At 36.3% G+C, this 15,886-nt stretch overlaps 2 protein-coding genes across 2 annotated transcripts; both read left to right on the forward strand.

Moving 5' to 3' along the window:
- Window positions 1–1,224: 1,224 nt before the first annotated feature.
- Window positions 1,225–2,750, forward strand: LOC114542720 (piggyBac transposable element-derived protein 2-like). Its single transcript, XM_028562195.1, has 2 exons — window positions 1,225–1,455; window positions 1,877–2,750. The coding sequence occupies exon 2, from the start codon at window positions 1,881–1,883 to the stop codon at window positions 2,748–2,750; it is 870 nt and encodes a 289-aa protein (XP_028417996.1). The 5' UTR covers window positions 1,225–1,455; window positions 1,877–1,880.
- A 6,167-nt stretch (window positions 2,751–8,917) lies between these two features.
- Window positions 8,918–15,445, forward strand: LOC114542716. Its single transcript, XM_028562192.1, has 10 exons — window positions 8,918–9,408; window positions 12,333–12,437; window positions 13,044–13,100; window positions 13,235–13,374; window positions 13,533–13,617; window positions 13,768–13,924; window positions 14,059–14,252; window positions 14,433–14,586; window positions 14,697–14,815; window positions 15,143–15,445. Exons 1-10 carry the CDS (start codon window positions 9,271–9,273, stop codon window positions 15,443–15,445), a joined length of 1,452 nt encoding a protein of 483 aa, XP_028417993.1. The 5' UTR covers window positions 8,918–9,270.
- The last annotated feature ends 441 nt before the right edge of the window (window positions 15,446–15,886 follow it).

A 15,886-nucleotide genomic window follows, 5' to 3' on the forward strand; every position in this document is an offset into this window, starting at 1 on the left:
CCAATTTCTACACCCTATTTCAATAGCTGTTTATACATATCTACATTTATATAGACTGTATTATGCACATTGTCATTGTTGTAAAAATTTCGTTTAAACAAAACAATCACAGTAGACTGTAGTTGTAACATATACTAACAACTAAACACTTTCTTGCCTGAAATACTAAGCGGGAGACGTATAAAAAATCCAGTTCCAGTTTAAAGGGAACTTGAACCACGTAGTCTTCGCTCGTATATAAAAATCACACATAATATATCACGATCGCCCTTTTTGCTGCTGCTTTCGTTAATTTCCGAAGATATTGACAATTTTGACAAACTCATTTCCAGACCTCCGCGCGGAAACCTTATTTTGGAGTATACTATCTAGCGATCTCCATTCAAATATGGCAGACGGGAATCTGGACGGTAATCGTGAACGGCAAAATCTCGAATCAAACGTTATCAAACGATATCAATCGATTTCAAGAATCGGGGAACTGTCTGATGCGATATCAGGACGACCGAATCAAGTCGACAACGAATCGAAGGTGAGACGTACTTTTACGAGCAGTAATGCGAGCAGAGAAAGACGCACAAATCCCGTCGGCCATCTACTTCAAGACCTTCAACTTCAAGATCGTCAAATGAACCAACAGCTAATAGATATAGACTTTACTCAGTAAGACAACTTTTTGTTTTCCCTCCTTGCGAGTCATGCATTGACCAGGTTTATCGCGTACACATCTCGTCGATCTCGACAAACTTTTGTCCAGTTTGGCTTGCCACAACAAGGTATGACATTGATCGATCATGCATAAGTATATTTATGACATATACTAAGGACGTGTAATTAGCCCTAAAGCTGTTGGATCGCACGTATCATATATATATCTGTAGTGGCATGTGTAGGTGTTTTGCTATTCACACAATTGTTCTTTATTGTTGCTATAGCTAGCTAGTTCCAAATATGCGATGTACCTCAACATCAAAACGGGGTGTGCATAGCGAAGCTCTCTCTCTCATAGCTTACTATATATTAAACATAAACCTCGTATGTTTACATCCACTCGTTACTGTAAAATCGTGTTCCCCGTGCAGTAAACAAAACAACAGAGTTTTTCAATGTAGAAATTTTGAGCATGTGACCCCTCTACTCAAGGGTTTACATTGGCTCCCAGTTGAACAAAGAATCAAATTTAAACTTTTGATTATAACATTTAAAGCTCTTAACCCTTTCCTGCACAGTGTTGCTCCTGAGCAACAATCTTTCATAATTTAATTAAAATTCGGCAATTAGCTGTTATCATCGTGGGTCCCCTGTAGGTTCAAGAGAAGCATCTAACAATTTATTATGCATGCAGGGATAGCTATATTTTGCTTATACAAAGTATTCTGAATAAATTTTCTTCGACCACGCTGTAAAATGGCGGACTGTCACGACGCTCAAACTTCAATGTAATTAAACACTAAGGTAAGCTGTGTTTTACTTGAGTTTTATTTTGAAATATTATATTTAATAGTATATTGATGTATCTTGAATACTCTTTGGACAGATTTTGCGATTTATTTTGACGAAAATAATGCATTATTAATCGTTGCTGTGAAGCAACATCATGCAGTACGGCTGTACGGGATACAAATATGTATACAAATTAGTAAAGAACCACATGGTTTTCGACGGCTTTTACTAGAAAATATGACCTTATATACACTTAAAAAAGCGTGTAAAGCGTTTATGTATTGAATTCAATGAAATATAGGCAAAAATATGGTGCTATTCAAACGAAATGATTATATTTTTCATATTTTGAATGCTAGAATACAGATACAGTGGGGTATCAACAATACTTGCTGGCTTCACATGATATAATTTGAATTTTTGTGTTTTTTAGGCAAATGGCAAATAGTATTTCAACAGCAAGTTTTTATGGGAAGAGTCGTAATCAAAGAATTCGGTTGACAGATAGTGGCATACACACTGAAACAAGGATCACAAATGTAATTGTCCCTGGTGATGATAGCAGTTCAGAGGAGGACAATTCAGAACAGGCCTTAGAAAATCTGGGTTTGTCAAATGATGAAACTTTTATTCCCGACAATGATGTTGATGAATCAAGTGATTATGATTCAGAGGATGAAGAGCAAAATAATGATGCACCACAACCATCAGGTGAAAAGAGCTCAAAGAATAAAAGTAAAGAAACATCTTACCGATGGCAGAGAAAATTGCCAGCTGATGTTGATACTATGTTTACTGGAGCCCCCTTTCCTGATCCACCTGAAAATGAACTGACACCTATTGAATATTTCAAACAATTTTTTGGCAATGAACTTCTTGATCATATTGTTGATCAAAGTAACCTGTATTCGGTGCAAAAAAGTGGAAAATCAGTTCAGATGACCAAACATGAACTAGAGCAGTATTTTGGAATACTGTTGATGATGGGTGTAATCAAGCAACCTCAGTATAGAATGTATTGGAGCAATGGCACTCGTATTCCATCGATTGCTGACACAATGAGTGTGGGCCGGTTCGACAAGCTGAAGCAGTACCTGCATTGCAATGACAATACAGAAATGCTCCCAAGAGATAATCCCAACCACGACAAATTATTCAAAGTGAGACCAGTGATTGATTCCGTCTTGGAGAAATGCAAGCTACTCCCCAGGAAGAAAAGCACTCGATTGATGAACAAATCATTCCTACAAAGTGTAGAACTGGTCTACGACAATATCTCCCAAAGAAGCCACACAAATGGGGTATAAAGGTGTGGGCAAGATGTGGAGTTAGTGCATGGTGTATGATTTTCAAATATACACTGGAAGTGGCTCTGGATCAGAGGACGATGATCCCCTCCTAGGAGTAGGTGGCAATGTTGTCAGGCATTTGTGTAGTTCCCTTCCAAAGAATGTTGGGCACAAAGTGTATTTTGACAATTATTTTTCCTCAGTCCATCTACTACGGCATCTAGAACAAGCAAGAATCTGGGCTGTTGGTACGATTAGAGCTGATCGATTGAAAGGGGCGGAAAAATTGCTAAACAACAAAAAAGAGTTGAGCAAGAAAGGACGGGGTTCTTCTGACTGGTGTGTTGATGCTGATACAAATATTACTATAGTGAGATGGATGGATAATGGCTTGGTTCAGTTGATCTCCAACCATGTAGGAAATTCCATGGGAACACCAGCTAAGCGATGGTCAACGAAAGAGAAAAAGCATGTTGAAATACCAAGACCCCAGATAGTTGAGGAATATAATGAGCACATGGGTGGTGTCGACTTATGTGATATGCTGATGGCCTTGTATCGAATCAAGTTACGCTCCACAAAATTCTACATGCACATCCTATACTATTGCCTCAACCTTTCAATTGTCAATGGTTGGCTGCTCTATCGAAGACATGCATCCCAGAAAAATGTACCAGGAAAAGCCCAAATGGATCTCCTAAAATTTCAGACACAAGTTGCAACTGCCCTACTTATGGTGGACAAGGTCAGAAAACCACAGCGCGGCCGACCGTCCTTGACACCCCCTCCAAAGAAGAAAACCAAGTGTCATGTAATCCCTACTCCCATAGCTGATGTGAGATATGATGGGGTTGGACATATGCCTGATTTTAGTGAGAAAAAACAGCGCTGTCGCCATTGTCCAAAAGGATATTCATTTATTCAATGTACAAAGTGCCAAGTCCATCTATGTTTGGTGAGAGGGAAGAACTGTTTTAAAGACTTTCATTGTAAGTAATTGTAAATAGTATTGTAAATAATTGTAAATCACAGTCCATAGCATAATTACTCCAGGAAAATAAGAGACTTCAGAACAATATAGCACTATCTCAAAGTGCTAAGTCCACCTATGCTTGGTGATAGGGAAGAACTGTTTTAGAAGTCTTTGAAGACTTCCATTGTAAATAATTGTATATAATTGTCATTAGCATGATTACTCTAGGTAAATAAGATACTTCAGAACATATAGCTCTGTCTCTAGTTTCTTTTACAATACCATATTATTTTACCATTTCTGCACAATGTTGCTCCAGAGCAACAATTCCAAAATACCCTCGAAAACCCCCAATTTTTTTTTTTTATTATTCAGATGACAAAGAGCCTGCCCAAATATGTATAATTTGCCATCAGATATTTTTTTCCTTAAAAAATCAAAATTTATGCAGGAAAGGGTTAAGGGACTGATGCCACCTTATATTTGTGAGCTAGTTACACCCTATGCTCCCACCAGGACCCTTCGCTCAGCGGACCAAGGTTTTCTTTGTCAAACGAAGTTTAATCTCAAGACGTTTGGAGCACGTTCTTTTTCCATCTCTGCACCTACCTTATGGAACTCAATGCCTTCTGATTCGAGGAAGATAGACTCATATAGTGCTTTTAAGAAACACCTTAAGACATGGCTTTTTAATCTTAGTTTTAGTAATTAGGTTTGATTTGTCTGGTTTTATTTGTATATATTGTTAATTGGTGTTTTATCGCTTTTACCTCTGTAAAGCGCTATTGAACTCTAATGGCCCTATATAAAATGACATTTATTATTATTATTATTATTATAGAGAGTTGACATTTTACCGACGCATGATTCAAAACCCAGTGTATGTCTAGCAAGCGGTTCCCGAGAATAGTGCGGCTTCATCCGTGAAAACGGGTAAATTCCTCTATCCATTTACACAGATAATGGCCCATAAAAACGGTTATTCGTATCCGTGCAAACGGTTTCTCTAAAGCGTAAAAACGCTTTCTTCAAAGCATTAAACAATTTTATCGAACCGTTTAAACGCCTTAACGAAGCGTGAAAACGTTTTACGGCATTCGTTTGGTAATCCATTTTTTAATCTAATCCATTTTTTTGCCCATTTAAACGGAAAAGCGTTAATGTATGTTTCCCGTGGAGGGTCACATATACGTTAATACTGCCCAGTTAAATGATCAATTGGAAATCTTTCAGAAGTGAATGCATCGTAACGCAAAGGTGTGTTAAAAAAAGAGAACGAGAGAAAAAGAGGAAAGATATAGATAGTGAAATGGCCCCATGCACTGATTCAAAATTCCTTTATACATTTGCAGGATTCTTCGTATTCTCAAATTTATGAGAAATTTAGGAATGAAAGAAAGCACGCACAGGACCTGTTGGTTCTTCAACGAAAAAGAAAGTCAGTGGACTCCAACACTAAAGTTGTTAAAAAGTCTCTCAGAAGAGGAGGAATAAATTGGGAGCCAGCATATCCTCTGAGGGAGAAGATAAGGCATCAATGAAAGCACATGTCACTTTCATGAAGAAGGAATTTCGCAAGAGAAACCCCAATTTAGAGAAAATTCACTCAACGATGGACCTTACATTTCCCCACCGGAGGAGGTTTATTAATGAGAAGAGGCCTTTAGCTGAAATTAGGCATGAGTATCCAGCACTTTTCACGAGCAAGGAAAAACAAAAGGACTCATCATGTGACTGCATAAAAATAAAACAGTAATTTAAGGTGGCTCCTTACAATTTTTTAAAATATTGAAAACTTGTGGTTTTCATTTAAAATTTTAGCACGAGATTTCTTGCTAAGGAAAAGAAATTTCCCAGATATATTAAACAACATTCTAACAGTCAGAAATTGCGCATAAACATGACGTCATTACCGTTGTTATGGTAACAATGGCAATTCAATATAGCCGACATTTTACCTATTCACGCATTTTACTCGAAAACAAGTTCGGTTACCCCAATTTTTTATTTTACAAAAAGTTTTCTTACAAAAAAATGGAAAATTTGAAGCAGTTAAAAAATTCTATAGAGCCAAAATTATTAAAAATTAAAAAACGTGATTTTTCGTTATAGAAATTTTTTGGCTCTATAGAATTTTTTTAAACTTGCTCAAGAAAAACTTGTTGTTAGAAAACTTTTTATAAAATAAAAAATTGGGGTAACCAAACTTGTTTTCGAGTAAAATGCGTAAATAGGTAAAATGACGGCCATATTGAATCGCCATTGTTACCATAACAACGGTAATGACGTGATACTCAAAGACAATTTTCGACTGTTAGAATGTTGATTAATATATCTGGAAAATTTCACTTCCGCTTAGCAAGAAATTTCCTGCCAAAAATTTCAATCTAAATCATTAGTTTTCAATATTCGTAAAACTGTAGGGAGCCACCTTAAATTCAATTACATCGATAGATTATAGAAGAAGTTCGACGGTCATTGAATGTCAATTCTACTGGCCGCATCCAGTTCATGCATTAGTGAATGCGTTGATCGGCTTGTTGAGGAAATTGATATTCTGATGTTTTATGAAATAAGCAAGGGATTGAAACCTCCACGAAGCCCCAAGCCAGGTAAAAATATACACTCTAAAAACATCCTGGTTAAAATTTCCTGGTTGATGTGGAAATAACCCTATTTGGGTTAAACTCGGTAATCCTGGTTGAAATTCCTGGTTATTTCATGTTTTTAAACCAGGAATACTTGTAACCCGTTTCCTGGTTAATTTGTTTTAACCAGGAGACTTTAAAGGAAGAATACCTTCATCAAAAACAAAAAAAAATGGCGTCGCATTTTTGGCGATTTTTGTTTTTTCAACTGGCTGTAGTATGTCTGTTTTGGCACGAACAAGATAAAAAGACAATCGGAGTCGTATAAAGCGAAGCGAACGATACTACTTTGTTTGGGTAAGAGATTTTTATGGTCAATAATGACGTTGTTTGTCCGATAAATGAAGTGAGTGGAGTGCAGGTTTTAATACACTCAGGGTGAAGTGGCGAAGCTATAGCCCGACAATTTTGCCACGCTATGCATATGAGAAAATTTCTGTGTTCATATAAATGTCAGACAATTTACCTTGATAACAGAGTATTGGTGCTTACTGGTCCTTCTTATTTTAGTCTGACCATATAATTTGAATGTTTACATCGTATGTAAATTATTCAACATAACTGCATGGGTAAATACATTGTTATTATTTGATTCAACCTTGTTAGGTTTTTACATACATAATAAAAAAAATAAAATTATGATTATGATCATCCCCTTCATTCTGTTTTGTAGACATTCCAATTAGGAAATCTGTGTTCTAGTATATGCTGAGTGAGTAGTGCAGCTATAGGTTAACAATGGAACTATCACTGTCTAGCAAAGCCCTTAACACAGGTTGACGGTGTGAGATAAGATTTCATACTTTGCATCAATTGTAGACGAGAACTTGCCTTTTTATATTTACTAAGCATTAATTACAACAATTAAGAAATATTTTCCCGCCTTGAAATATTTTCCTAACTGCTCCTGTCCTTGTTATTTTTCACAGTCACTAAATGATTTGAATAAAAGACCTCTTACCCAGTTTAAAGAGTGCTGAATTTTCTGTATTTTAAAATTTACATGCCCCCCTTTGTCATCCCCCCCTATATGGTCTTGCCTTAGACTTGTGGAAATGACTCTTCCCATAACAATAGGCAGGGCTTAGCTGGGCTGCTTCATAGGGCAGGGGAAGGGGAGTATAGTCATATTCATGTTTATCTACCACAGGAACAATAGCCTACAAAATAAATCAGTCTCCATAAGATGAATGTTTGAATTAATATACACATGTACCCCAATAAAGCTTCTAGCTACAGCCCAGACAATTTGTAGGTTACTTGATTTAAAATGGCTGAAATTTAGCATGTTTCTTATTTTCTGAGCATAAACTCTAACTTATGTTCATTTAGAACAAAAGCAAAATCAAAATAGTGTTAAATATTCTGACTGTATTTGATATTTCAAGACATTGAGTACTTTAAAATGCAAACAAAGCATTTATTTAAGTTAGGGACTGTACCATACCTTTAAAATATCCCTAAAAATTATAAAGCCCCACCCCTTAATTCTTCCCATTTGGATATATCCAGACCTTCTAAATGTAACAAAAAATTAACTGATTAACACTACTTTGGTTCACTATAGATTTAAATGAATATGAGTTAGCGTTTATGTTCATAAAAATTAGAAGCATACTAAATTTCAGCAATTTTAAAATGAGTAGCCTACCCATTGTTATGAGTGGAACCGATGCACAGAACTTTTATATATCCCTCTAAAGCCGGGCCGCACACGACACAATTTTCGTCGTACGATTTTAGTCAGTCGACTAAATCCTTGCATGTGCGATGTCGTTTTTTATCGATTTTTAATATCTGGCGATTAAAATCATACCTTTACATTCGATATAATATCGAGCGTTCTTTACGTATACTAGTACACATTATAGTATTTTAGGTTCATTTTGTTTGACTGTGCCAAACCAAATTAAAACAGATTAATGACGTAATGGGTAAATGCCGTAGTGGAGGAAATTTTCTTCGGGTATACGTTCCTAATCCCCGTAAGTACAAGCCAATGAAAACCGAGGAGTTTATACGAATAAGCTCCCAACCTGACTTTTCGCGCTCTTTTGTGTTTTTTTTTCATTTAAGTTTTTCGTTCAAACGAACTATCGAAGTATTCCGCAAAAAAATACGCCATAAAAATAGTTATATGGATAGATTTGTATCGGAGAAACTCAAGGAATGGAACCTTCTTTGCTTGCAAGAAATATTTGAAGGTAGGATCAATACAAACTTGCGGTTTTTGCATTTATTTTCCACTTGTAAATATGTTTTCAGACAGAAGACATGACTATATATGTGGCTTTTAACATTTGAAATATTCGAAAAATTGTTGAAAATATTTGATAGTTGTGTATAATTAATGCTCCACGCCTCTACCAAGGCACTTTTCAAGACAGACGACAACTTATGGTTGCATTTTAAAGATATTTGAAGGCCATTTTAATACGCCACGCACTTACTGCAAGATTTGCTTCGCACTTTTTACTCTCTTCTTTGACTATACATGTATTTGTATTTGACAAAAAAGGAAGCTTGTTGCTTTTGAATTGTTATTACTATATTTTTGCTGAATATTTAAAACAATGTTGTTTTTATGCAATGTCAATGCTCTGTCAATGCTTGAATATGAAAATATTTTTTTATTTGACATTATGATTTTAAATATCTGTGAATCAACTGCAAATATTTCTTTCAATAGATTGAGCCCAATATTTTCTAAAGTGCTTTAATTCTAGGTTCTTTCTTAAGTTGGGGGCCCCTTCAGGTTCGGGGCCTGGGACAAAATGCTCCCCTCTCCGTGGCCGTATGGTGTTGGCAGGCACTGTAACAATATTAGAAAAGATTACAAAAATAATAATAGGAGGAAATTGCACACTTCTATTATATATGCATGATAAAATACCAATAATTTTGCACTTCTCATTTAATGAAGTTATTTTCCATTATTATAGAGAATATGATTGACAAAGAAGCTTTGGAACTCTTAGATGAAGCATCTGTAAAGGAAATGGTTGTAGCTATTGGGCCTAGACAAAAGCTGCTAAAAATGTTGGTGAAAGAAAAGGTATACATATAAAGCATTGTTTTCTTGTCGATGAACAATGGGCTACATTTGCTCTAGGTGTGATAAAGTAGTGCATGGAGATGGAAATCGTCTTATTTGGCATATCAGGAATCGACATGCTTTAATGTCAGGCCGTATGTTCACCTGCCCAATTACGTGTGGGCAAGATGGATGCATGCAAACATTTCGGTTTTCTGTTGCTTTAAAACGTCACATCGAAAATAAACACAAAAATATCGATCCTAATTGTGATGATCGCGAGAACAATGGCGATTATGAAAACAATGATGATAGTGATGAAAATCCTCCCAATAATGGGCCCTTTGATGACATTCCTCCTCTCAATATTGATAACATGAGATCTCAGATTCTTAGTCGAGTCGAAGTCACTGAACTGGCGGCATCTACAATTGCTAAGTTGAAGTCGTCAAGCAGTGTTGTCCAATCAACAGTAGATAATGTTGTTAGTGAGAGCTCAGACATGTTTTCGCAGATGATCGAGTCATTAAAGAACAAAACTGAACAACTATTAGATAATAAAGGTATAGCTAATGAAGATCCCGAAAGACAAGATCTTATACAAATGTTCCACGATTTCCAACATCCTTTTGAACAGTTAGGTACTGTCTATCAACAGCAGAAGTATTTTAGTCAGACCGGTCATTTTATAAAACCCCAAGAGGTACCTTTTGCCATTGCTTATTATCCACGCAGCAACCCAAACACTGGCCATGTTGATCAAGTGGCAAGACACGTCACATTTCAGTACATTCCTCTCAAGAAACTTCTCAAGAACATTTTGGAAAGTAAAGGGTTCATGAGAGCTGTCTTCGAATACCAACCAAGTGATGACGGAGTTATGCGAGACTTCCATGACGGAGAATTTTGTCGCGGCCATGTCTTTTTTTCGAATTCGAGAAACATTGCCTTGCTTTTATATGTGGACGACTGCGAAATTGCAAACCCACTCGGATCAAAAGCAGGTATACACAAGATAGGTGTTGTATACTGTACAATCCTCAATTTACCACCAAAATTTCGATCCTCTTTATGTAATTGCTACTTAGTTGGACTGTATAATTCAGGCGATGTTAAAACCTACGGCTTTGACCCTATTTTGCAACCTCTGGTGGAAGATATTAAAGAACTAGAAACGGACGGTCTTCAAATAGATACAGATGTGTTCCAAGGCAGGATTCAAATTAGTGTTGCACAGGTAACTGGTGACAACTTAGGTGTTAATGGTATATGTGGTTTTGTGGAATGCTTTCTCAGTCACCATTTTTGCAGAAACTGCAAAATGCATATCCAAGAAATGCGTAGAGCACTAACAGCGAACAATGAGCTACTTCGTAATGTCGACAACTATGGTGAAGATTTATTACGAAATGATCCCACTTCAACGGGTGTAAAAGCTGCGTGTCTTTTGAACAATGTTGAAAACTTTCATGTTACAACAAACAATGCACCTGATGTGATGCACGATTTGCTTGAGGGTGTTTGTGGACTGGAGGTTCATGTTGTTCTTGGCAATCTTATCCAAGCAGGGTTTTTTGATCTTGACACTCTAAACAGCAGAATCACCAGTTTCGATTATGCACCATGCGATTCCAAGAACAAACCATCACCCATCAGTAATAATAAGATTCAACACCCAGATGGTGCAACAGGCCAGACAGCATCGCAAATGTGGTGTCTCATTCGCTATCTCCCACTTATGATTGCAGATCTAGTTCCAGAGGGTAATGAACACTTAGAGCTCATTCTTCTCCTTCTTGAGTGTATGGACTTCATCTTCTGCCCAGAAATTACTACACAGGAGACATATTTTCTAAAACAACTTATAAAAGACCATCATGATTACTTTCTGCAGATATGTCCCAATCGCAATTTGAAGCCAAAGCACCATTTCATGACACATTATCCACAACAAATACGTCTACTTGGCCCACTAATAAACTATTGGACAATGCGATTTGAGGCCAAGCATCGGTTTTTCAAAAGACTTGGCCACATTGTTTGCAATTATCGTAATATTCTAAAAACATTGGCAGAGAGGCAGCAGATGTTTTTATGCTACAACCTGATGTGTGGAAAGGAGCTTATCGACAGGGATATTGAAATTGGGCCAGGAACCTCTACCCTAGTTGCCTCTTTGGAAAAAGCAGAGTTTTTGAGCACTGCCCTTCATGTAAATCTCTTCAGTGAGGTATATGTTGCTAAATGGTGTGTAGTCAATGGAATAAAGTACTCAAGAAATGTGTTGGTTATCACAGGAAAATCAGAAGATGGCCTGCCCATATTTCAGGAAATTATTTTCATCATTTGTGATGGAAGTCATGTCAGACTTGTTACAGCACTCTGGGAAACCATTAAATATGAGCGACATACTCATACCTACGTTGTTACAAAATCAGCTGAACCAGTTTGGTCTATAACTCTGGTGGATAATATATATGATCGACAAGCATACCATGCATCAAAGGCTTATAAAGGAGATTGGCTCAATTATGTTACCATACGCCACAGAATACATTGATAGGTTGGGCACTTATTACCAACATATTAGGGCCTGCTTATATGGTCCTGTCTAGCCAGGACGGGATGTTTTTATCCCGCTTGTCTGCTACGTACAGCTATGATATAACAAGGTTGCTACAAGCTTGACAACACAAGATTGTAAAAATATTGTTATATTATGCATATGTACTGTGCAGTCTTGTTAGGACAGCCTTGTAACAAGTTGGATGATTAAACAAGCATGTTATTTTACAACTTGCAAACAAGTTTCCCAATACTTTTCAATAGCTTGTTTGCAGTCTTGTTTCATACAACTTACAAACAGAAGTGTAAGGCCAGCTATTCCCTGGGGCTTGGTTGTATATCTATCTATAACATGTATTTGTGTACAATTCATATTTTAGTTCCTTCCTGGGACTTCTGTGACAACAGTGAGTGCTGAGACACCTGTGGCAGTGGCAGTGAGGACTGAGATGTCCAGTACAGCAAGTTCTTCCAATAGGAATTTTGTAAGCTTAGAATTTTCACAATTATGCATTAGAGAGGTTAAGATACCGCAGTTCCAGTGTACGGGTACCCTTATTTTGTGCTATGAATATCCATCAGTGTTTCTCAATTTTTTCGAAGATTATCTTGACAATTATTTTCCAGTAGACTTGAGGCAAGCATGATTTGTATCTTGAAACGTGCAAAAAACAAGATTATTTTCCAGTAGACTTGAGGCAAGCATGATTTGTATCTTGAAACGTGCAAAAAACAAGAAATTCCAATAAACAAAATATGGCTACCCGTACCTGTATACCGAAACCGGGGTTCTTAACCTCTCTATTAATTACCATAGCCTTGATGCCCAATATGCATTCCATGTAAGTTCCATGCTGGATTTGGCAGTGTCGAAATTTTAGTGTTATAATTCGATGAGAAAAAGCAAAAGAAATTCAAATTTAGTAATATTTACATACAAACACAAATTTTTAGTATGGTCCCCTCCACCATTACAACTTCTCGATCTTGTGTCAATTCACCGGCAAGACATTCATGATTCTGCCCCCGGAATTCTCCCGGTTAAACATTGAACTTTTCTGCAGATTTCAGCTATAAATTTTACATTACAGGCTTCAGATTCATCAAAACACAAAGAAATCAATGCAAAGAAATTAAAGGCTGATTTTGTATGTTCCATATTAATAATAATCACCGACTATATACTTAATGTTATATTACATATACTTAATGTTATACGTAATATTTTAGTTTGGCATTATTATAATGCTAATTAATTAACATTAATATCAACTATATTTAGAGCATCCGATCAATTCTTGAAAATTCTGCACTTGGCGAAGAAATCCTGTTTGAATTGGATAACGGGAGACTACCCAGAAAACAGAGATTGAAGATGGTTCAGGTTCTTGTAGCCGAGATGATTGAGAGATTTGGGGACAGGTTGCAATTAATTATACTCTACATATACTGTACAACGTATTACATAATCAAAATCAAAAATACAATTTTTTGACATTAAAAGATGGCATACAGTATCTTTTGTTCATTCATAGAATTTAGAGTTCTTAAATATAGCCATTCTTTGATTATTTCAACAGGCCACGAGCAGATGTAAAAGTGTCCATGGCCAGAGCTGTAGTTGAGGAATTCCCCTTTCTTAAGGATGAAGAAGGCCAAGGATTTGTAAGCTTTAATGACAACCATAACATTGAACAACTTTTTTTTCCAATTTAATTCGCCCAAGACATTAAAATTACACAAATATAAAGAAATAAATATCGCAAGTCAACATGAATGTTGCCCATCAATATACATAATTCAAATGTTTTGCAGGAAGCTTGGTACACTCCTGGGATGGGCATTCATTCAGCTACAGGGTGGCTTGAAGAGAAATTGAGAAATGTCAGAAGACGCTCAACAGAGGGGAAAAAAGTTGGTGTGTCAACTAGTGCGCCAAGCTCTAAGCTTGTTAAAGTTGGTGCATTACCAGGTAAAAAGGCCATTGCATCCCATACTTTGTACAGTGAGCGTAATTCCCACCAGCGCAGTGACCGAATGACAGCAATTCAAAATATAAATGGTACAGCACAATGAACGTAACGTAATCTGTTTTCCCTATCTCAGAATGCATAATAAGTGATGATGAATACATGGGAATGGTAGAATGGTTAAAGCATCACATCGAACCACTCAGCAAAGTAAAGCAATACATGAAGAAAACATCAATCAGTCGTGCTGCATGGATTAAGGAAAACCCTCAACTATCAGTCTGTGATATACTGAAAGAACATCCAAGGTTGTTCGACATACCTGGTATGGTGAGTATTGTACACAGGAAAATTTAACAGGAAATTCCTATCCTAGGATGTGAACATGAAGATATTCTTTCTTCATCTATGGAGTGGCATTGCCTGGAAGGACTGTCATCACAATAAAATGGAAATAGGATGGCATAATTATACCACACCATTTAACTGTTTGTTTATTTACCTATCTAGATTGAAATAGACTTTGAAGAAATATTTGGTGAAGTTGCAGATAATCTTTTCCTAAAATGGACACCATCTTTTGCTGAAAAAGTTATTGCCTATGCTAACAGCCAAGCAAATTGGCACAGTTACCTCCATGTTGACATGCAGAAAGTCAACACTGGTAAGCTGCTGTAAAGCATGTTTTGTCTTTTCTGTCACACAGAACATTTACTGCAATTAGCAAGCAGTTTGTTCTACAATGATGAAAATAATTAATACTTTTTCTTCTAGATGAGGAAAAACAAAATGTTGCAATTGTGCTCTTACCAGCAATATTTCCTACTGGACGCAAAGGGAAAAAGAAAAGCACCATTGATGATGCTATCAAGGTTTTTGTTGATGTTCAACCAGTAAGGATGATTTTGTATCTATGAATATTTATTCTTATTTATTTTGAAGCTAATCCATGAATTTAATGGAGTACATTATACCTACACTATTTAGGCCACTCTCTATATTGGGGAATTAACATCTACATCTGCCTTAAATTAAGCATTTAGTACTCGCATACATAAATTAGTGTATAATTATCCAACTTATATTATAAATGTCAACATGATGAGTAAAATTCTCAATCTGCAGAAACCAAACTGTAGACTCAGAGGTACTGAAAACTAGTCTGATGACTGCTCTTTAACTGCTTTGATTTAATTTGGAATTTTCCCCAATATAAATAGATTGGTACCAACATGCCAAAATATCTTGAGGAAAACTCCACTGATGAGCCACAGGTTCTGGTTCATGGAAGTGTCACCAGTCCTCAACAAGTGTTTGTTGTTAGCAAAGGCAGAGCATTGGAGAGGTCAAATTTGTTGACTGCTATCGACACCTGTTTCAAGATGTTTTATATTATGGATATCGAATACCCCTGGCAATGTGGCATCACATGGGAATTTTTCCAAAAAGTAATTTTTGGTTTGGAGGACAGGTGCAAACATAAAAAACTGCTCCGTCTGTTATCTCCATACGGGCTGCATTAAAGGCTTGATTGTTTATGTGTCTTTCATACTTGTCATTGCTTCTATCTGTTATTGCTTCTATATATATATTTATATATACTGTACCATTGTTAATAAAATGCTTTTGTGATTTTGCAATACATTTGTACACTTGATTTTTATATTCACTATTTTATATGCGATGTTCAAAAAAATCAAACAGATATATTGTAAATAACAACACATTCCTGGTTAATGTTAACCAGGAACTGTAGTTAATATTCATCTACCAGGCTTTCCTGGTAGATTTTGTTGAGTTGTATATTGACACTTTACCTAATTAATACTTAACCACATTTTAGGTTGAATTTAACCAGGAACTGTTGTTAATATTCTTTAACCAGGACTTCCTGGTTGATTTAACCAGACTTGGTTAGGTGGTATACTGACACTTTACCTGGTTAATATTTAACCCCATTTTGG

Source organism: Dendronephthya gigantea, unplaced genomic scaffold (assembly GCF_004324835.1).
Source record: "Dendronephthya gigantea isolate DGI-Jeju-01 unplaced genomic scaffold, DenGig_1.0 000382F, whole genome shotgun sequence".
Lineage (NCBI taxonomy): Eukaryota > Metazoa > Cnidaria > Anthozoa > Malacalcyonacea > Nephtheidae > Dendronephthya > Dendronephthya gigantea.

Excerpts from the sequence above, each read along its gene's own strand:
- LOC114542720 (XM_028562195.1), top strand. The coding sequence starts at position 1,881 with ATGGCAAATAGTATTTCAACAGCAAGTTTTTATGGGAAGAGTCGTAAT.
- LOC114542716 (XM_028562192.1), top strand. The coding sequence starts at position 9,271 with ATGAAGTTATTTTCCATTATTATAGAGAATATGATTGACAAAGAAGCT. Across the intron at positions 12,438-13,043 it reads GTTCTTCCAATAGGAATTTT|GCTTCAGATTCATCAAAACA; the intron begins GTAAGCTTAGAA and ends TTTACATTACAG. Across the intron at positions 14,816-15,142 it reads TTTTTGTTGATGTTCAACCA|ATTGGTACCAACATGCCAAA; the intron begins GTAAGGATGATT and ends CAATATAAATAG.